Source organism: Rhopalosiphum maidis, chromosome 1, assembly GCF_003676215.2.
Source record: "Rhopalosiphum maidis isolate BTI-1 chromosome 1, ASM367621v3, whole genome shotgun sequence".
NCBI classification, from domain to species: Eukaryota; Metazoa; Arthropoda; class Insecta; order Hemiptera; family Aphididae; genus Rhopalosiphum; species Rhopalosiphum maidis.
The window spans coordinates 72788445-72812251 of NC_040877.1; the positions used below are offsets into that span (position 1 = coordinate 72788445).

A 23807-nucleotide genomic window follows, 5' to 3' on the forward strand; every position below is an offset into this window, starting at 1 on the left:
TACAATAAGCGCATGGTTTTGAGTGAAATACCTAAAATTAAATAACTGTTTGAAAATCATTCTATTTTTAATAATTTTCACACTTACGTCAGTACTTTTATCAGGAAATGAAGTCACTATATGTAGAGTACTATAATATTGTATTTATATCGCATAATTACGTCGGGGTTCTTACGAGTTTATTCAATTAACAATATTTCAATATTATTATATAATATATGATTTAATTTAATTAGAATTTCCACTTAACAGTACACGTGGACACGTTGTTTATTGCTTTGTTGGTATTTACACCTTGGGTCTTATTTTAATAACTAATGTAGAAAGCCGTCCAAAATTACTAGTCCTAATACTTATAGCTTATGTACCTAACGAAACTATATTGACATACTGCCTTTGTTAGCATGTTTGTCGGTTGGCGGTGGGTGGGTGACAGGTGAAGGGTTGTTAGGGTGGTAGTTGCTGCTGTCCAATAGTGTTCACAATGGTGAAAGTACATCGACGACCATTTATAACAATCTTGTCTCGGCGATCACTGTGGGACTGCATCGTGTCCAAAACGGTTTGTTCGACCCCCGGTCGCGGTCTTCATATCACCTGGCCCACCCATTGCGGCAAAAGTGTGTTTGTGGTTTCGGCAATCACACAGCGCAAGAAATGTGTATTATCGTTGTGCGTATACTCGAAACATATGGTTTTACGGTCTAATGTCCGCGTGAACGATTTAATAACAGCTAGTATCTAGGCTAAATGGTATAATTTAGAGTAATTTTTCAGTTATTAAAATGTTCATATTTAAAAAAATATATAAAATAGATGTAATGATGTTTTAAATATTGTATATTTTAGTATTTCACGATTTTTCTGTTTCCATATTTATTTGCAATATTGCTTTTATTAGATATTTTAAGCGAAAACATGTTTTGATACATTCTCGTAAAATTATTATATAGACTTAAGTTATTATTCTTTACGCACCAAAGGGCTAGCGTGACAGGTTTTTATCTTAGGTAACTAAATACATTTTCGCACGGACATTTAGTAATATTCAAATAATATTTGTCGAAATAGTAAATAAATTAATAGTTGTTTAGGTATTTTTTTATTTTAAATATCAGGAGTCTTTAACAAGTGACATTAAATAGTTATTAAAAATAGATTGATAACTATTAACATATATTTTTTTCACCGTAAATTTGCAGTAATTAACGTACAAATCTTCTCACGTAAATAAAAAATACCGTTATATTCACCGGTAAATAATGTAAATGGTTATTTTTCGTCATACAGTAACAAATAGATTGTGAGAATATTGTTATTTTTAATCATATAGAAAATAAAATAAAAGAATAAAAATAATATTTAAACAAAACATACGATTTTTAAATATTAAGGCTATAGAATAGTATTATGTAGGTACTTGTTTCGGAGTTGTAATTTTCTTTTTATCCTACGTGTGTTCACATATTAATTTTATCCAGAGCATAATGATGTATACTAATGATTTAAATAATTATCTTACAATATTAAAGTAAACCGAGTAAATAAATAAATAAATAAATACTTATTGTCACAGAAAATACGTGGTCTTCAATATACTCACAGTTTAATATCGGTGACTCGTTTTCTGCGCAGACGAGAATATTAATTTTTTTATTTTCATTCGTCATTAATGTTATTAGCTCGAATTTATCTTCCATCGACGTACATTTAAATGTTACACTGAGTTTAGCGTTCAAACCGGGTGCAAGTGGACATTTAGGCTTATAATCGTAGTCAAACCATGATAAATTGCTTGTTAATAATTTGAATGTTATAAGTTTTTTTCCAGAATTTCTGATGATAACTTTTTTCTGAAAAAGTATTTTTATCTAGATAATCAGTAGTATCTAATATTTATCTAATCAATAAATATTTGTTTAAATTTGGAGTACATAATATATTATGTATTATTATTAGATAATATTAATAATTTAATTTTACTATTATTAATCTATCGTTACATTAAAAATATGACAGTTTAATATTTTAATAAAAATACTTCTCAGATTTATTTTAAAAATATTAAGAAGTTAAATCAAGGAGAATTTATAATTTTAGTGAAATAAAATGCTGATTTAGTTAAAAACTATTAAAGTAGATACTGTATCAAAAGTTGATCTCTTGCTACATTTCGCATTTATTATTTGAATGTAAGTTGGTACCTTAGTGGTAATTCTGAAACCAAAGTTTCACAGACAGGCAACTTTTTTCTATTTATACCATTTAAGTCAAGTTTTTTCATTAAAATTACTCCTTAAATTGATACTTTATAACTTTTACCGCTAACCAAAAACTTAAATAAGTTATTCATGTTTAAATAATGTTATATAATTCAAACGAAAATGGCTTTTGTATATTTTTAAGTAATATTCTTAAATTAAGTATTCGAAACTGAATTACAAAAAAAATGTTTATATAAGCCTCTTTTTTGATGTCAATTCAAATTTTGTTTATTTTATAACTCTCTGTTAAATGTGTTATTCTATTAAAATAATTTTTAAACGTATGTATTACATCATAACCACAAAAATCGTATCCAAATTACTTTTAGACAGATTTTCGATACTTATCGCTATTGCAGCAATATTACAGTTAATTTTTTTTTGTACATTTCCTTGGTTAAAAATGGGAAAATGATATGTAACTTTTATATTAGAATTTTTCTATAAAAAATTATTATAAAATATATTTTATTAAAGACAGGATAGTGTTACACTTAACGGCTATGTACAAAGTAATAATGATTCTTACTTTGTAAATGCCACCAGATATGAAACGATTAAACCTCACAATATTGGTATTTACAAACAATCCATTATTCACGATTTCATCTAAAATAGGTATTTTTCGTGCAATTTTGGTTACACAATGTGGTAAGCTTAAACTAAACAAGATAATATGTTAATCTTTTGGATAGTATCCACACACGTCTTTAGTACACTAACATGCGTCGTTCTTTATTTAGGCCCAGCCTGAGTCGTCTCATTTCGCTGTGAATACCATAAACGGTTTTCTTGACAATATTGTCATTTGGAGCATCTAGTTTAAAATTTATATTCTTACTTAATAAAAAGGTATTGAAAAAAAAAATGTAAGTACATACCTCCCTTTTGTTCGTTTGTGTTGAAAGCGAACATCCGTGGACACAGAAGTGAGTAATTTTCGACGTTCCACGGCTTCAGTTCAATCCAATCATCTCTGTTGCCAACCCTTAAAAGACGCTCTTGCACTTCCATCACGTCTTTTTCCGCACACCGGATATCTTCAATCAACGACAAATGCTCTTTGAGCTCCTACGATACATTAATTATACTATTTAATTATTCAACCAATTATTAGTTTTTTGCAATTAGTTCTTAGATTCTGAGCGGAGTGATGAATGTATTAATTTTACAAAAATGCATATTTTTGGTGTTTGTAAATACTTTTTGGGGCAATAAAAATACTTCAATTTTTAAAAATCGGTGATGGTTTCTGATAAAAGCTTGTATCTAATTGGTATTTTGTTGTGACTAAAATTTAATAAAATATATAAATACAATAAATAAATAATTGTAGATACTTAAATGTTTTGTCAAATGTTTATATTATCGTTTTTTTATTTACGTAAACATTTTCAAAATATTTCGAATAGTTTTGAGTTTAGTTATTTATAAGCATGACATATTTTTCTTTTTTTCTTTAATTATTGATAAATATTTTTTGGGTCAGAATTTATGAACATTTAATACAAGATTCATCATAAGCATTTACATTTATCATAAAATCTGATAAGTGTATAAAGGGAATTATGTTTATAGATATTTTAAGATCAGATTTCAACGAAGTTAATTATTTAAACCAGTGTTTCCCAACCTATGGGTCGCAACTAACGACTGATAGTGTTTGAAAACTAATTAGACAACTATTATATTTATAATAATATATAAAAAAAAACTAGGCATTTTTTTTTTTTTTAGTGGGGGTCATATACTCAACAAACAGTAAATTTGTGGTTTGTCATTTCAAAGTGACATGTTAATTATTTTGTTATAATCTATAAACATTATACTTGTTAAATTTGATAGCCCAATGCTAATACTTATCGTAATGCGTGTAGATAAATAATATATTTTTATTTTCTGATTTTGTGTATTTTATGATGTTTCTGAAATATCAACTTAACATAGCTGCCCCGCTTAGTAATGATTTTTTTTTGACCATTTAATAAAAATCTTTTTTTTAAATTATTTTTCTTTCTTTTTTTTTGTTATCGAACGATTATACTACATGTCTTAATGTCTACATAAACTGTTTTACTAAATTAATAAATTCTAATAATAAATAATAATCGGTAACACGGATGAAAAAGAAATACAGTGGAACCTCGATAACTCGGACCTTTATATGTCAAATTTTCGATAACTCGAATTTTTTTGTCCTAGACTTGTAGGTTTCACTGTATATCTTCATGTGCGTATTTTCCGATTTTAATAAAAAATTAATAACTCGATTTTTTATTAATAAATTCACGTAGAATTAGAAATAGATTCAAAAATCTGCTCGGTGATATATTCTCTCATCAAAATAAAAAAATCATGATAATCAAATGAATAGTTTTAGAGAACATGCGTGACAAATTTTCCATTTTCATATTTATATAATATTAAGATTATTATGAATTTTTCTACTATACGTAATTATAGTTTTTATTTTTTTTCTTAATATATTATTATCTATTTATACTGCTTTACGTTATTTACAGAAATATGTTATTACATTTTGAATTACCTATATATGTTGATATAATAGGCATGATATAAACATATATTATTGTAATAGTTATATTCTTATAATATAATAAATAAAATATTTCTGAAAACATTTTATTAACCTATGTAATGCTATAAAAGTAAAATAAATGACTTTAATAGTTGCGTATATCAAAAACATATTACAAAATATATTTAGTTATAGGCCGTCTCTGCTCAGAATCGTTTTTTGTATACAATGATATATCAATGAATATAAATTTAACACACCTATAATAATGATCTAAGTGGTACCAACTTGCCTACCTTTTTTCTTTCTTTCTAATTAATTGTTTAATCAATTTCCTTGGTATTTTATAACAATAAATTACACTTTTAGTAATATCGTGTAATTATTAAGTTATAACCGTTTAATTTTATACGTATACTTACCAGCGAGTTAAATGATTGTCTTGTGTTTCTGAGAAGATCGTGACACATGTAATTTCTAAATGTGTCATTTACTATATGGCCCACATCATGAATAATTAGAGGTTCAACTATAAGTGGAACTCCATATTCTATTTTTGATGGTTTCCCTTTTATTATTTTAAAAACAAAAATATAAATTAACAATTAACGCTCAGCTATAAACATGATTTTGAAAAAAAAAATATATATAAATAAGTATTTTTTTATTAAGTATTCCAATTTATATTTGTCAATAATTTTATAATTATTAATAAGACATAGAAAAAATGTGAAATAAATAAATAGGTTTAAATCAAAATATTAGAAAAATATGAACATAAACAAGATTTACATTGATAAACATAGTACAAAAAATGTTTCTTGTTAAAAGTTATAAACATATGCTTATTAAAATTGATTTACATGACGTGTGTTCAGTAAAATAATGTAAACGTATAAAACATTACTTTTACTTGGTTCTTGAAATAAATAAAAATTTAAATGCTTATAGTCATATATCGATGTTCTTTTATATTTTTTGTTCTAGTAGTGTTGTACTAAACACGAGTGCTTTATAAATATTACTAAATATACCTGAAGTTTTCTCCCACACAAATATGTCTGTCATTTTTTTTTCTTGAGAAGCATTTATTGTTTTAATAATATTTTCAACCATAACTTTATTTTAATGATAAATACATAATATAATTTATATTAATTCCATCAACTGCTTATAGTATAATATAATGTTTTCACCTGACATTTGTTGTTTATGTTTCTTCAAAGTTGTTACGTATGCTTTCAGTTCTGGTATACCTATCAACGAACTTGTTATGTTCTTTTCGACATCTGAACATAATCAAAATAACAGTCATCGAGTTATTTATTAAAATATGTTAAATTTAAAAAGAATTCACCATCTGAAAGCGTATCCAACACAAAACTTTGATTCATGTTCTATTGACGTCTATCAAATGTTTCTGAATTGGATTTTTTCTAAAGAAAAAAAAATAATAATAATAACGGTAAGTTAGAAACAAACTTTGTATGATTAAAAATTGAACACTGATTATGTTTACTTAATTTATTATGAACAAAAAACTGTCAAAAAAATTTACACTACCAGGGTTACGTCGACGTGACGGGTTTTTTTTTTATTAGCCAATTAATTAAGTTTTTGAACGCAACCGTTTTTTAGTACGTAAAGCGTCTAAACGCGCAGTGATTATCGGTATTATTTCAAAGGCAAAATTAAAATTTGGTGTATACATCTAATTACAAAGGTTGATGGAAACTTTAACTAGTTTAATACGAGTTAAATCAATACTAAGAACGTCAAATTATAATGTTATAATTTAATAATTAACAAAAAATATATTTAATTATTCAAATTTATAATTTATGAGGAGATAAATATGAACTTTACTCAGTTAAAAATAAATTATACAATCGATTGTTTTTAAATACCACCCGAGTCGCTGTCTTGAGATTGTGCAAATAATAACTAAACTACTAAACGTTTTATTAAAAAAATTAATGCATCTACTATTTTTTTTTCTTATTGTACTCGGAATTAGGTAATTCAGGCCTCAGCATAGTGTTTCCTAATCTATAGGTCCATATTAAGGAATTTTTAATACACACTAGTGTCATTCAAATTATCAAACCGAGGATTATGAATTTGATTATTTTATTGATATCGTTGTATACAGCGTGATTAGACGAAAAAATAATTAATTAATTCGTATTAATTACAATATAAATCGCTTAACGTGTCATCAAAGGAACCACATAGATTCGCTTACAGATAGATAATACAAATCAATATAAATAAACACTGGAAATTCAGCTTAAAAATCTGTGCATATCAATCGGAATGATTTATACTGTATTCATACCTACGTGCGTGATTTCAACTTAACGTATGATTTAATTAATTATCAAAAACATTAGTTTTCAACTTTTAATTATTAGGTAAGTTAACAAAGTTAATGGCCACATTTACGACTAGTTATGAATTTCCATGTTCATACAAATGAACACTGACCAATGCACGGAACAATTATAATAATTATATATTATTTATATATCGTTGCAACTGCAATGCTCACAGTTTCTTTGAATTCGCATATAATATACAACCAAGCGAACCTCATACATCATTACCTCGTCACCGTCATTCACACAATATATAATATTATTATTCCCATTGGACCAATACTACTTATAAGTTATATGATATACACTATATTACACAATAATGTTGTATGCACGTCTGAGCCTTACGTCAAGTCGTCGCTGTTATTATTATTGTACACACGTTTCCGATTGTCTTTGGAGATTATATTTCTGTGGATATGTTGAAGTTCTTCATAATAATGTGACGTATGGTTCAATTCGTTTTGACGGCAACGCAGCTTCGGTATACTCATTTCGATGCGATCAATTTTAGGGATGTAATTTGTAGCGCTTGATTCGTGTCCTGATTAGAATATGGTGTTTGAATGTGTGAAAGAAATTGAAAAGAAACACGTATCGAGCAGTAGTTGAAATACTCGTAGAATCGAAATTGACAAAAATAAATATTATATGTATAGTAGACTTATCTCCAGACAATTCAATTTGGGCACAAAAAAAAAAAAATTAAATAAAATACATTTTGTTTGAAAGACACGATCGCGATTTTCCAAAATAAAGCTGTGTTTTAAATTTTAGAACCTATAATGCTTGCAAACTGGTCGAATACGTGGATTTTGCTGGAAATCGGGTAAATTAGCTGTGGGACGAGTATCGTTGTTGGATCGGGCGACTCGTATAAACTTGCAAAAAAATAAATATCAATAACGTTTACAGTGGCGCCTAGGCAGGTTATCAAATCATTCAACTGGACGCGGTCTCGAAAGGGGGTGGTGACTGAATAAATTATATCGAACGAAATCACAATAATAATATTTTACAATAATTCATTGTTTGTGAACTACCTATGTAAATAGAAATATTTTATAGAGCAGAGAAAACTTTTTTTTGCGCACAAAAAAAAAAAAAAAAACGGACGTGTGGTTATGCACTGTATTTAACTACATGTGATCAGAAAATCCTCTGCGTGACACTGATGTTCACCTATCGCACCGAATCTGTCGGACCAGCAGGTAGTTAGAAAATCGCCACACAGTGGTTCGAGTCGCATTGCACACGCCGTTCATCCGAGCGACGTCATTATGATATAATATTATACATATGTATTACGACAGCACGGTAGATGGCTTGCAAGTGCGTGCAGGGCTTAAGCCGTCCAATACACCGCGGCACATACGACAGCGACGCCGGCGCGTCGTATCGATTCGACATTAACACGCGGTGGCAGCGGCAAAACCTTCTTGGCCCGCGACGCAAACACGGTTTTTACATTTGCCACCATTACCGGCAGTAATACGGCAGTCACCGTACTTAGCCCCCGCCAAACACCGGACGCCACAACTCCTATACACCATCCCATCACCACCGGACGAGGTGTGGCTTTTGTGCGCGTCCGGACCGGTAACCGATTACCACTCGCTAACCGCGCCCCGTGCTAACACTCCGGTTAATATATCCGGACGACGGGGAAAATGTGCGGTTAGGCTTAATTCATTTCTCAGCCGTGCAGTGTAGTGCTTACGGGTGCCTATCATCCGGTAAAAACGACGAATATATCGAGATCCGTAGTGAAATAAATTTATTTGAAAACAATAACAAAATTTTACCAAATAACAATATAGCGTACATTAGATAATTTTCAACAACATACTATACAACACACACTGTGTAGTTATAATATCGACTAAATATATGATCGTAATTAATTAATACAATTCTGAGTCATTAGCGTTGTAAGTATTATTAACCATTCGGTGTCTACTATTAAATTGCCTATTTCTAAAAGTAGACATTTATTAAGGTGTGGTGAGAGGTCGTGAATGCTAATGTATGAATAAGCTTCAAAAACAAATTAGGAATCATACCTGTTGTGAACCGTAATTTTTATATTATATTTACTCTGTAAAGAAAACCGAAAATTACAACTTTTATACTTGTAATAATCGATTTATGATAATAATAAAGGATTAGTAAGATAATGAAGGCATTAATTATTTGAACAATTTAATAATTAATATTAATCTATCAATATTATTTTTATTATATTTGTAAAAATTGACAGAAAAAAATAAGTATCAAGTATCACATATTATACTTTTTTTGTTATTAAAGACTACTAAAACTACTATCTTTAAAATAAATATTTACATTTTTTAATAATTTAGGAACAATTGATTTTAATTTTGATTTTTTTTCAAAAAATATATATACTTATCTCCTTAACTATTTACAGCAAAGTAGGTAGGTTGTAATTTAAAAAAAAATAAGTTTATATTATCGCAAAATACTCTTCAAATCGAATAAAAATCGAAATGAGAATAATAAATAAAAAATATGATCTACTAGTATGCTTGGAAATTCCAAAAATTACAGTAAGTATTTGAATAAAGTAAATGAAAATATGGAGGTGAGCGTACTTAGTATTTATTTTATTTTAATCAATTAAATATCTACAATGTTTTACTTACGGTTTGGAGTTATAGATATATTGGCTGTAAATACATTATAATTTGATGATATTTTTTGATATTAATTGATGTAATTAATTTTAGTAAGTCTATAATTTTAAGTAATTTTTACAATATTTAATAGCTAATTGATTGAATTTTCAATTTTAAAACCACCGTGAGATTTAATATACATTATAGTATAGATGTTATCATATAATATGGAGAGTGACCGTCTAGAATACTTGAATAGTACACATCTGGGATAGTGCTACCTACACAGGTTTTAAAATAGGTTTGCGATTTGAACATGAGCTTTGTGTAGGTTGATAGAATTTATTTTATAAATGTGCGTACGCGTAGTAAATATAATTGGTTGTTAAGAATTTTTCTTTTCAATTAAGGCGTGGGCCACAAGTCAGTCTTTAATCGAAGTTAATATTTGCTTTCCGGATAGTTAGGAATTATGTAGAAATAGACTGTATAATAGACTGTAGATCGGTTCATATTTTATCTTGGTTTATTTTGATTCATTACTTTGATTATCAGCTAGTTATCAGCCAGATTCATGATATGATTATATTTTTTTTTATAAATAACTATTAATGATGTATCTAATATTATAATTTACATATATTTTGAATCTAGAATTTAATTTGTTAATACCAATTTATAACTATACAAATATACATTTGTTGTGACTTTGATGCGTATGATAGAACGAAACTTTTATATAGTAATATCGATAAGTACAAACGGTCTATTAAAAATGTTGAGGAATTGTAAAAATGTCTAAAATAATTTGAAATTATTTCAAATGCCGTCCTAAGGAAGAATGCCGTAATTTCCGTCCATTCAATTTTATGTTTAGTAGTTTTTGGTAGTTCTAAATAAATAATTATAATATTTTTCAGAGTAAAATCCATAGTTTCTTATGGAAATATACCTGATAAATGCAATGAAACTATTCAATTTTATTTTCAAATTTTATTTCATTAAGATATTATTGTTTTGATATTTATACTAAGCACGCTATTAATAATTCAGAATTGTTTACTAGGCAAAAATGCCACAATTCTGATTACGGCATTTTTACGTAGCATACCAAAATGTACTGATCACTAACCGGTTGAAGAAATAACGCCGTATATTATCTATATAATTTTTTAGTTATAATTATTAATTTATTTAGTTATAACACGTCAATTATAAAATGATTAAAATGATAACAATGTCTTTACCTTAAAATCATAGTTAATATCTATATAATAATATTAATTCAAATTTAATTAATTAATTTAGTTAATTATATCGTTTTATTTTCCCAAAATTGTTTTTTATTACTTAGTATAATTTACTTCAAATTCGAAAGTATATCGTCACGTTTTTTTTATGGTATACCACAATTCTTTGTATGTGGAGATGGCGGAGGCATTCATTTTTTATTCATAATTTTTTTTTGGAGAAAATCCAATGTTGTGTATGTTTCATCTCTAAACTGATGTTTAGTAAATAACACATATTTTCCACGTTCAGCTTTTATTGACACAATGTCTCTCAACAAAACTCTATTGGTTGATTTTAATAGTTTCTGTTGTGTCTTATAATCTTTCCATTGACAAAAATCAAAATAACTCATTTTTTTTAAGTGTACATTTCCTTTATTGGCCGCCCCTACTGCATTAGCAAAATCTTTAAAATCATAAGTTTTCTTTTGATGTTCTAATGATAATTCCACTTGATGGTGAAAACTATCTGCTGACATAAATGTGTGCCCTGCTTCAAAATAATTAAAAATAATTTCTTGGGCATAAATATTACTTGAGTTAACTATGTATACTAAAAATGACAATAAACACCAGTTCTTATTTTGATTACTGCAGTTATCTAGCCAAATTGTCAACTTTTGGGCATCGCGATAGTGCAGGAAAAACGAAAAAAATATACTGACCCGGTCTTTTTTTTTGCCCACTAATGCCTTCATGCCATATGCATGCGAATGGAAAAAAAAGTGTTTATTTCCCCCAATAGGCACAAAGCTTTCATTGTAAGCAACTATTCTTTTAGTAAATAAAACTTTTTTAAATGTATCTACACGTGGTAACATAATAACTTTTTGGAGATCTACTGTAACATAAAAAGATTTTTCATCGAATTCTTTTTTAGCGTGCTCTTGATACAGAGCTCTTGCAACATCAGCTTTTTTTTTATGTACAGAGTAAGTTTGGCAAATTTCACAATCGTCAACTAAATTATCTTTTGCGTGTTCATGCATTTTTAAGCTTTTGTGTACCTCACACTCTTCATGTCCAAGTGCAGCTAACGATATATTTTTTTTAGAAACTTGATTTCTATAATTATCATATGAAATGGTATATTAAGGTTCAGGATATTTTTCTAAAAAAATTTGATGCATTAGCGTAACTGTGATGTCACTCGGTAAATATCGAATATCCGGAGCGTGCTCACGCCGGTAGTGTGATATAGTCGGACTAAATGACTCGATATGATTTTTTAGTTGATTTATTGCCACGAAAATCATCAAGAGCCTCTAATTGACCATTGGGATAATGTATTAATACATCGAGAACTCTATCATTTGTTTTTTTAAAGGCTAAGGTGGTTAAAACAATGGGTTTGCATACTTGTATTTTATTGCTTCGATCATTAGTTATATACAATTTTAAACTATTTCTAAGGTTAGTCGACTCTGTGTTTTAACGTGTTTTAATGTCCACGCATTGACACATGCTCAATATGAAAACCCTACGTTCTTTCCAAGTCATATTCAAATATTGAAAGTTCACATCAAATCGTCTGTCTTCTGTAACTTTTTCAAAGCATTGTTTTGTACAATTGTCTTTATCATAGCCTGGTAACACCCTATGTTGATCTTTTTGTTGGTCAAATCTTTTTTTTTTTTTTGCATTTCTACACTTTTTAAATATTTTTTTCTTTTTCTAAGTTCTCCGGATTTTGTGAAAAGCTCGACATCATAATTAATTTAAATTTTACCATCGTCAACAAAATTGGTAATTCAGATATATCTATAATAGATTTATTATTATCTGAAAATTAGAGGAACCCAATTGTTTATTTTTCGAATGAAAAAGCTAACATAATATTATATATAAAGTTATAATTTTAATATTTTATCTCGATAAATTTCTTCAACTCCTGCAACTAATAAATCTCTTTCCGCAATTATTATAGCTGTAGTTGTTGATTCTGGTGAACCACGAATAACACTTATGTTTGGGTCATTATCATACACAATATTTTCGGTATCCATTGCAAAAATAAAAACGACTAATATACACGACTAGGTATCATCGATAACTTAACGAAATATAATTTGTTTGCGATGTGTTAGGATGGCGAAATTCCAAATATTATCAGTTATTTAAAATTAAATATATAAGATACGGCTGAATGGCAATTGGTTTCCTAAACAACAACGCCGTAAATATAGATTATGTCGAGGTGCTAAGCAAAAACGCCGCATTTGAAATAAAACTTACGGCAATGTTTCCAAACAAACTGTGGTTACAGCGTTTTTGCTAAGCACCGATTATATTTTATTAAAATTGCGGAAATATTGTTTTCTTAAAAACAGATATTTCTGGATAAATAATCATAGTTACGGCATTTTTGCTTAGGAAAAACTTGTAAAACTATAATATTAAATGTAATATAGTGTTATCTCATTTTTTTTTCGACTTACGGCATTCTTTCTAAGGACGGCAGAATAGGTATGCGTGAAGGTGGGCAAGTATAAAATAATAATAATTGAGTCGTAATTAAACGAAAATTGTTGAATATTGTTCATGGATATTTTCATAGAAGGCAAAACGTGGTGCCGAAAAATAATTAAATGTCAATATCGATTCCAAAAAAACTAATCCTCAGCAGATAATATATACGATTTCTCAGCGTATAAGTTATTAAATAAAATACTATAACCTAGTATACCTAACCTATGAGTACGCTCATTTCTATATTGTTATTGTCGTTTTATTTTTACTATTTTGTTATCGTCATTGGAATGAATATTTTTGTCGACTAAAAAGTTACGGAGGAAATGTGTGTTCCGTATATGTTTCGACGTTTTTAGACTTTGAGGAAGATCTTGTTAATATTACATGGATTTTCGATTTCCTATAGTTCTCAAAATTTACACAGTTGTGAACAAATGCAACAACGAACTCACATTATTATACAATTATACGACTTATCGTCTGTTAAGTGACGCGAACTCGAGGATTTTTTTTCTTCAATTTTACCGATGTTACCACCACAGCGACAATACTCGAAATGATTTTCGAAACTTTGTCGAAACGTTAAAAGTTTATTGATGAATTTTACGTTGATAATAATTTTTAATACATTTACCCGCTGAATGCATTTTCTAGTGTACGAAAAGTTAGATTATGTATGTCGTTTAAGACTTTAATATACTTATTAGATTTCATGTTATACATATAAGTAAATTTAACATTAAACGATTAACTGCAGTAAGTTTGTGACATTTTATTTTGATTATGTATTCATCAAAATATTTACACAGTCCAATTGATAGTTTACCGCTTCTTTACCACAATGTAGGAAGGATGATTTCATGTGATTTAATCGATGATTAACGTATTTAACTAACCTAATAATTCTTAATAAAATATGTTGACATAATACCTTTTATTTTGAGTTTTTAATCTGGTATTCTATGTATTTACTCTTTTTGACATTAAACCGCACTTATTGTACATTAAAACCTCACTGTAATAAATTCAGTAAGTTATTTGATCAACGCATACAGTTATTTATAAATGCAAGAAATGGTGGATGTAATTTTAAGATGGATTTCGATTAATACAACTTTCAACTGAAACATTTCTCAGGAAAGTCGTGCTTTGAAGTAACCCACTGGGTAATCAAAAATCTCTCTTATAACTTCCTTTCTAATCTTCTCTTCGAGAGGAATCAAATAGGACGTTCCCGTGGGATGCACGTATATGCTATTAAGGAACTATACATATGCTGTATAAATAAGGTAGTTTATATGAGAACATTTTGAGTTTAACAGTGAACAGAATAATAATATATTCTTTTTTATGAACGATATTACATTTTGTTTGTGTTAAATTGCTCGTGTTTGACCAATTTTGTTTTTCAGTAAAAAAAATAATTATCAAACACTTTTTAGTTTTCGGTATGCTCATATCAACTCTTGAAACTTTAATACGAACAATGCAAGGTGCGGAACGAAAATATGTAAATGTAATAAAATATTACGGTACCTATAAAAAATTTGCTGCGTTTTATTTATTTTTTTGCTTTGTTACTATTATATAAAGGCGAAGGGTTGAAAATAAAATAAATAATTTATGTGAATTTTCATTTTCATCCCGGCTTATTCATTGATTTTTTTCATAGTTAAATTTATAATACAAAAAGGTGAACAGAATTTAACTAAAATAAATAGACGCATGTTATGAAATCAAATTTGATACATTTACGAGTTAAACCATATTTTGTGCTGCTTAATAACATAATAAATAATAAATACACGCTTTAATGGTACACCCAGGACTTCCCTCTTAAATAAGTCACGGGCTGATGTTAGTACAATCATATGGTTGATTTTAATTATATCGCTGCGAAAGGCTTTTTAAGTGAATTTATATCGTAATACTACATGAAAATATTATACTGTACAAAGAATAATAATTAATACTCTTGAAGCTTGATACAGATGTGTGAACATTGACGGAACTAACGTTACAGGCACGAATCGCACTCGAGGGGAGTACTTGTATAGACACCGTACATCTAAAGGAGGAAAAAATTAATTATTAAATAAGCCACGTTTTAGTTTCTTATCTCTTTTGACAGAAATGTCATGTATGCATTTCTACCTCTGCTCATGAATTATTTTATGAAATGTAAATGGTAAAAATTAAGAATTTCTGAAAATTATTTTGTATGTTCGAAGTATAACAACAATAGTTTTGGATCAATATTAAAAGTGATTTATTAAATGGGTTCATTCTCATTTATTTTTAAAAAACACAGCTATACTTAAGTCTTGTCTGATTTTTAAAATTGTCAAGTATATTTAAAGACCTTATTTATCAAATTATTGTGATTTGATGTAATACTTAAAGAGTTTCTCGTGGAGATACAAAAATCTATTTTTTAAATGATATTCCGCCTTTTCTATTGTAAACTATATAAAAGATATTTTTTCTGAAAATATTAGCGTATCAAAATTCTAACGAGTAGTTTTTGAGTTAGTATCTTATGTAGGTTCCTACAAAGGATAATGATTTCACGTTAATATGGATCTTGAAGATATGGGGCAATGGTAATTTAAACATTTTATTGATTTATAATATTAATCTATCAATATTACAATATTTATAATTCATAAGAGTTATTCAAGTTTAATAAATAATAGATCCAATATTAATTTTATTTATATTTTTCTAAGACAATTTTTAACGACTAATTTCTTAAGTAGTAAAAAAATATTCTATAATTTGTTGAACTAATAAATTCTTAAATGTAAAATATTGGGGTCGAGGATCTTGGCGAGTGTTTAGTACCTTTGAAATAAACATATAACAACATATGACGTTATTATTATTACTGTCAATTTCCGTCACTCTATGTATATTATACATATTGTAATATAGAGTTACACGAATAAATCGAGTTAACAGTCGCAGCGGTTCGCACCGTCTAGTAATAATTAAAGGCTACACCCATTGTTACGCGAATTGTTAATAACGTCCAACAACGCACGAATAGCGTTACTACAAATTAATTTTTACGAGAGTACCAACACGCGTTATAACAGTGTAGACTACGAGATCACCCCCAAACCATCCGGAGCGTATTCCGTTATAAATTTAACTGCAGTTTCAGTAAATTTCGATTTGCGTGCGACTAAACTTGGACCGATTTGAATCGCTACGACTGCGATATATTTTGCGTTCGTTATCCGCACTCGTGTGCCGATTATTTTACCCCGCACAGTTATTATTATTATTTAGAGCACGTTGTAGACGGTCTAAAATCTTAATAGGCCGTCTCGAATCGCAATTATGATTGCTTATTGTTTGCGCGCTGCAGCATTGTTTATGGATATCGGTATTTTGTATAATTTATAGACGCGCGAGTAATTATTTACCAAAGAAAAATAAATATATTAACGATAAAATCGATAAGTATCGCATAATAACGTCGCGTATTTATATCGATTACGTACAATTGTAGTTTACGGTCCACGAGGAGAATATTAACACGGCGCGTTGCGAAGTATTTCATTATTTTATCATTATCTCTACTCCAGTGTCTCGTTTCTAAACATACGTCACGTCGGTCAATAAAACGATAATATTCTATCGATTTTAGACTTTTATTTATTCATTTTCCGGTAATAAAAACGGTAAATTTATTTCTAGTCACAATATTTAGTACCTAAATGTATACAATAACGATGTAGTTTAATTGACTACCATATTGGAGAATTTATTTTATTTTCTTACGAATATTTTTCTTTGCTCGACATCTTCAGCTTTTTGAAATATTACTTAACTTCGTTAGTCGTTATATAATATATTATGATGCAAAATTATGAATAATTTGTATACATATTATATTATATATTTATTTTTTTGTCAGTTACTTTACCGCTTGCGAGTAGCACAAGATTGAACGAACTTATTTGAAAAGTAATAAAAGAGAGGCGACAGGCATATTATAAAGTAACTATATTTTAACCCTTCAGTGAATGTTTGATGTTTCTTATCATTACTAATGGAGCTGTTATCCCTTTTGAAGACTTATATATGTATATATATAATAAATATTATATAGTTTATAATAAATAATATTCGTTATTAACATCGCATTGCAAACTTTCGTAGAAAATAAAATGGTGTAGAACAACATCGTGAAAATAGTGTAGTTACTCGTCTTAGAATAGATGTATAAAAACTTTCGAAAAAAAACGAATGTTTTACGATTAATTTCCGTCAAGTCCCTCGGCAAGGGAAATTCGTAACTGTAATAGGCGGTGAATGTCTACCGAACATATAGGTTCATATAATATAATATAAATATATAATGTATAGATGTTGTATCGGCACAACGGAACGATATTCAGGCCATAAAAATGGATCGCTGTTCTTGAGATTGTTTTTTGAGTACTCGAACCTTATTTTCTTCCTTTTCTATGCGTTTGTTTTCTTTATTATTGTATCGACCACGACAGACCTGTCGGCTGAAATCGCTGGATCGGTCGATTGCGCCTCGTACATTACATTATTCTGTTTGCGAAAGGGCACAGATGGCGTCGGCAAAACCGTAAAGTATCCAATTGGCGAGTTTGTGGACCATCTGCGCCTTTTACTTGTGACCCATCTGTAGGTGGACGGGTGGTTGGATTTCAGAGGATCGAGAAGAGAAGGCATCAAGTTTTATATTATCGAGTTTCTGACGATGTTATATGCAAAACATCGGTTATTACCCGTGCACGCATACGTATACACATATTCGCTCCCCGTTCTTCATACCAACATGTCTATTTTCCACCAACGTGTTATACCAATGTTTTTATACGCCAAGATTTTCTTAACGTTTTAAAGAAAAAAAATATACCTCTAATACAATATAATATACGTATTAAAAAATATCTGGATGTACGTATGAAGTATAGTTAGGAACTTTTGATTTAATCATTTTAAGTTGCAATAACATAATTCTATTAAGATGACCAAATGGGGTCTTTATATCAGCGCAGTTTTATAGAACGCTTTTCTGTACAAATTATTAAATACACCAATAAATATGCATATGCAGTTAGAACATGTACAGAATAGCATATATTTTTATGGAGTTACTTGGTTCCGTCTAAGTGTATTTCGGAACTTAATTCATAAAAACACTTTTGAATGATTGTGTAGATTCAGTCGTTTTAGGCATTTTATGCTCTTTGGACGGTTCTATTACTAGAAACTCGAATACGACCGAAGCTTTTCTGACTTCCACAGTTATCTCTTTAGTCATTCTCTTTAAACCCATATGGTCCGAAAGGTAGAGTTTTAACATCGTTTTACGACTTGAAATTTGACTGGCTATTCCTCGACTTTATGAATTTGTAACGTAGGTCCGAATTAGTTTGATTTCGGTCACATACAAAACAATTTTTATTTGTTTATTGTCAAATTGAACTGTTGTCCAACTAGTCGATTCTGTTGTAAATTTGTTTGTGCTATCTTTTACATACATTCAGTACAAATGAGACTCATAACCGATTTTTTACCGTTTGATATTTGTATAAATCGATTTTTATACATTTGGTCATAAAGGTTTATAGTTCTAAGATTCAATGGAAACATTTCCACTATACTTACCAGATAATCAGGACGTATCTAAGTAGTAACGGATTGCTATTAAATATTTATGTTGAGAAAATTATAATAGTGGTAAAATAATGATTTGATACGAGTTTTATCAGTATATCATACATTTTCATGATTTAAGTTATTTTACTGCAATAAAATCGTTATGTATAGAGAAAAATTAGCACAATATTTTTCTTTTATTAAAATTAACGATTATATTGTTCAATTGCCAGACAAGATACTACTAGACAGCTGGTGTTAGGAAATTGTTTTTCTGCACTCACTCTGGTGAATGAAAGTGGGAAGTGTTGTAATAATAAATCTATAACTATTAATGCATTTTATTATTACAAAACTATTCGAAAGATAACATATTCGGTTAACTTTTGTGTAGGGTAAGTAAAGTAAATGCCATTAGTTAATAATATACAATCACCTTAATTAATTTTTCTGCACACTTTTAAAAACTACATGCCTAGATAATACTATAATAGGTATAAATATTAAAAATTACTTTTAACATTAACATCTACACTCTATTTTTGATAAATAAAGGATCTGCATGAATATTTTTATCCCAACTATATATACAATAAAATAACAGTAATTTAATGTTATAAAAATACATTATGATTTAATTGACAAGTGTCCATTTGAAATAGATATTCATTGAATACAATTGTATAATAATTACCGTGTATCTAAATATTCATACCACAAAAATATCTATATAAATATTACATTAGATAATAAAATATCAGTCAATAATTTTTTCCCTCCATAAATATCGTTATTTAAAATTAAAAAACCCAATTGTGAAAAAGATAATATTAAAAAATCAAGTCTTATGATTAATGGTATTGAATAAAAATTATATAGGTTTGATGCACCTGTTATCTAATAATAAAAAGCGAACCAATTATTGATATTATTTATGGTTACATGCTAGATATAAATTATAGTAAATATTTATTTTAGCATATAATATAATTATTAACTGTAACTAGTTATCAAAACTATTGCTATTATTAACATAATTTATTATTTTAAACCATTTGATTTCTGTTATAATATGTATATCTTAAATCATACGCTTTTAATGCAATTTATTATTACAGTACTTTTTCATATTATTTTGTAAACATATTAACAAATCAAGATTTATTTCTAATAATATAGTCTAAATATCGCTATTTTGTTTTTTATTTTCAAATTCGTTTTTAAAACTTAGGCTTATTATTATTATATCATTGCCACATTGGTTTTGAAATCTGCTTAAGTTTATGTTTCAAAAATATTTTCTTATGCTCTATACAAAGAGTTAGAATTTTTTCTTCATTTCATAAAGATTCTTTCACAGTATACTTAATTCTTTGCTTATCCATGAGATAACTTCACCCGCTAAATCCTTTTATGAAATTTTCGACTACTTCACTATTTTGTCATCTTATTTTCCCTCTTGTCTTCCATTTAACATTAACTAAGATAACGCCAAAAACAGATCTATCCTTCATCCTTTTCTTCCATACCGTATATCCCACCGGGCATCTATAAATCTCAGCTCCGACCGTACTTAGTAATTGTTTTTCGCAACGCTGAAAGCCCAAATTATACTCTCTAGAACACACCTTTACATTTTATGTAATCCCGTTAAATTGTATTAATTTCGAATTTTACTATACAGTATTTTTACCCTTTCCGCTTTCCGCTGCCTGTAATGTCCATTCGACGATCATTACTTTCGATTTATTATTAATTATTCGTGTAATAATCAAGTGAATTTTGTACTGTTAAAAAAAATGTTAATTTCTAAGTATAATATTTAAACTTTTTAGTGAAGTAATATAGACCAAAACATACGTACACCGTATGTAAAAGCAAATAGTATTCACGATAACATGCACAATTACTTAAATATTTTTAGATAAGGATTTTACATGTGACTAGTTTATTTTATAATTTAGTAAGTATATTCAAGTCATTGCCTTATTTCAGAGTTATGTAAATAAATTAGACACTTTTCAAATTTATCTTTGCTACCTGCTGTTTTGTTTTTTCATTGTATTCTTATAAACCCAAGTAAACATCAGAATGAATTTAATTTTAAAACGGTTCCCAAGGCTATTATTTGCATCAAAATATTTATTATTTTGTTTTTGTTGTTGTATAATATGAGTTTTTTTAATCATTTTTATCAAATGTTTTGTACTTTCTTGAGTTTAAATTAATAGTACTGTATTTAGTCAATCATTTATAGATTAATAGTTATATATTTTATACGAAAATTAAGGCCATTAACGTTTTTAATTTTTTAATCACCATTAGTAATAATATAGTAGTTTGTTATATTGTATAAATACTAATTTTGCTAAATGTTGCATTTTTATCAATTCTTTTCCTATACGGATTTTCAATGAAATATATTTTAAACGCATGGCAATTTAACGACGTGTTGACCAAAATAACCTTTAAGCTGGTAAAATTGTTTCCACTGCATTAGAATTTATTCCAGACAAATCGAATATAAGCCGAGCGTGTTTGATATTGAAACATTTTTTACAAGACTGAGCTGATTGTGTATGGCAATTTCTACTGCCGTCTCTTCTTGTAAGATAAAAAATTCAAAGACCAAACAGCGATTATTACCCTTTTTTCTCATTCCATGATGATATATTATAATATGTGTAGGGTATATAATAATAACAGTATTATATAGTTCGTTTTTTTTTTTATTTACTTTTTACTTACAATTCCCTCATAAATAATTTTATACGATAATAAATAAAACTTTATCGATTGTATGTTATCCTTATTATTAACCTTCATGTAACGTACGCGGGATAATTATTCACCCCGGTATATTTTTAAAAATCCATAAATAATTTTCCGTATTTTGCACAAGTGGATTTTGCTATTTTCTTATCATTAAGATAGAAACAACAATAAAGACGAAACGACTGCGATGTTATCAACATTGTTATGCAAGTGATTGAACAAAAAGCATTATTTGTGACTAAAAAAAAAAAAAATACGTCATGCCAGCGTTCGTTTTATGATCATATATAATACTCGAACAATAAAATAATGATAATAATAAAAAAAAAACCCATAATTTTTACAACTACGGTTGTTACTCACGTGGTAATAACTCAATATAGTAATAAAAATAATTAATTAAATAAGCAGACTGCTCACCATGGGAGTTACCAATTAGACACTGTTTACTTCAATATATTTTGCATAGTGTTATATTTATATACAAGAAAAGGTAATATATTAATATTAATTTAACAGAAACTCATAATCGATAAATACATTCTTAAAGATTAAAAGAACATAGTAGTATGAAATTATTATTAATACAGTAAATAATTAAGAATATAAATGGTATTGAACTATTAACAATGCATCCTTAAGAACTGTTAGGTCTTAGGTATATCTCGATCAATTTTTTTTTGGAAATTCCATTAGTTTTAAAAAATGCATAAAAAAAAGGTACTGCTGTTTCCATAGTACCAAATCATAAGTCTCCTACTATTATCAATCTGATGTCATTGTATCAGATCCGGTATTAATGTAACGCAAATTTCATATTTTTCTGCATTTTAAGATTTCCATCTACTACTAATAAAAAAAAATTAAATTATAAATTTTTGTAATAAAAAAATTATTACTTATATTATGGTGGTATATGGATTAGTAATACAACATTATATGTCATATTAAAAATTGATGTTGAAGTGCTTGTATGTATCGAATAAGTATTTTATTTTTATATGTATTAAATTATATTTTACGATCTAAGGTTCTACCCTTTAAGAATCATAAAAATCTCTGACTGTTATTTATTTAATAGTAGCTTTACAGTATCTCATTATAATGTTACGTTTATATAACGTTTATAAAAATTTTAACGCGGCGTTATGAGTAGGCAAATTAGATACATCTTAAAGTGAGTTTATTTTTATTGTTATTTTTAAAGGTCAGTGAGTTTGACCACACAACTTAAAAATGTTAAACTAAAATTTTCTTCGTAATTAGTAAGTAATTTATAAGTACATATTTATAATCATAAATTCAAAATGTTTTTAATTATTCATAAAAAAGAAGTTAGCTATGAAAACGAACGCATTGGACGTATAAAATTATGACTACATGGTTTTTACAAAAGATAATTCATTAAATATGCTAACTGTCCTTCCTAAGAATACTTGGTGAAACATCCAGTACATAAAAAAACCAACCCAAATCGGGCTATATTGGTTGACAATAAATTATATTGTTAAATAGAAAGTTCAATAGAAAACCGACTATAACTGCTAGAATAATAATAAAAACAATAAGAATTATCATAATATATCATATACAAGCCAAATGAACTTTTTGAATACATACCGTTACTTTTTATGGTTTTAATGAAAAATTGTTGGTTTCTGTTTAGATTTTCACGATTATTACTTATTAGGTATAAAATGAAAGTTTCGTACCATATATATATATATATATATATAACCGGGTATATATTATACCCATCAATTAGTTTTAAATCATCATTATAGGTGGTATGATGCGTA

The 23807-nt window shown here is 27.9% G+C and overlaps 2 protein-coding genes and 1 pseudogene across 2 annotated transcripts in view; 1 reads left to right on the forward strand and 2 right to left on the reverse strand.

Annotated features, from left to right (window-relative positions):
* LOC113552359 overlaps positions 1 to 7403 on the reverse strand; it is a 37619-nt gene extending 30216 nt beyond the window's left edge. Inside the window, 9 exon segments of the mRNA XM_026955262.1 lie at positions 1604 to 1853; positions 2794 to 2926; positions 2988 to 3081; positions 3146 to 3335; positions 5226 to 5371; positions 5838 to 5921; positions 6000 to 6092; positions 6161 to 6239; positions 7395 to 7403. Of these exon segments, the coding sequence (XP_026811063.1) occupies positions 1604 to 1853; positions 2794 to 2926; positions 2988 to 3081; positions 3146 to 3335; positions 5226 to 5371; positions 5838 to 5921; positions 6000 to 6092; positions 6161 to 6239; positions 7395 to 7403 (1078 nt within the window).
* The window catches only part of LOC113560408, a 108238-nt gene that overhangs the window by 46833 nt on the left and 37598 nt on the right, over positions 1 to 23807 (forward strand). The gene's annotated exons all lie outside the window — the stretch shown is intronic.
* LOC113552449 lies at positions 12319 to 13118 on the reverse strand (annotated as a pseudogene).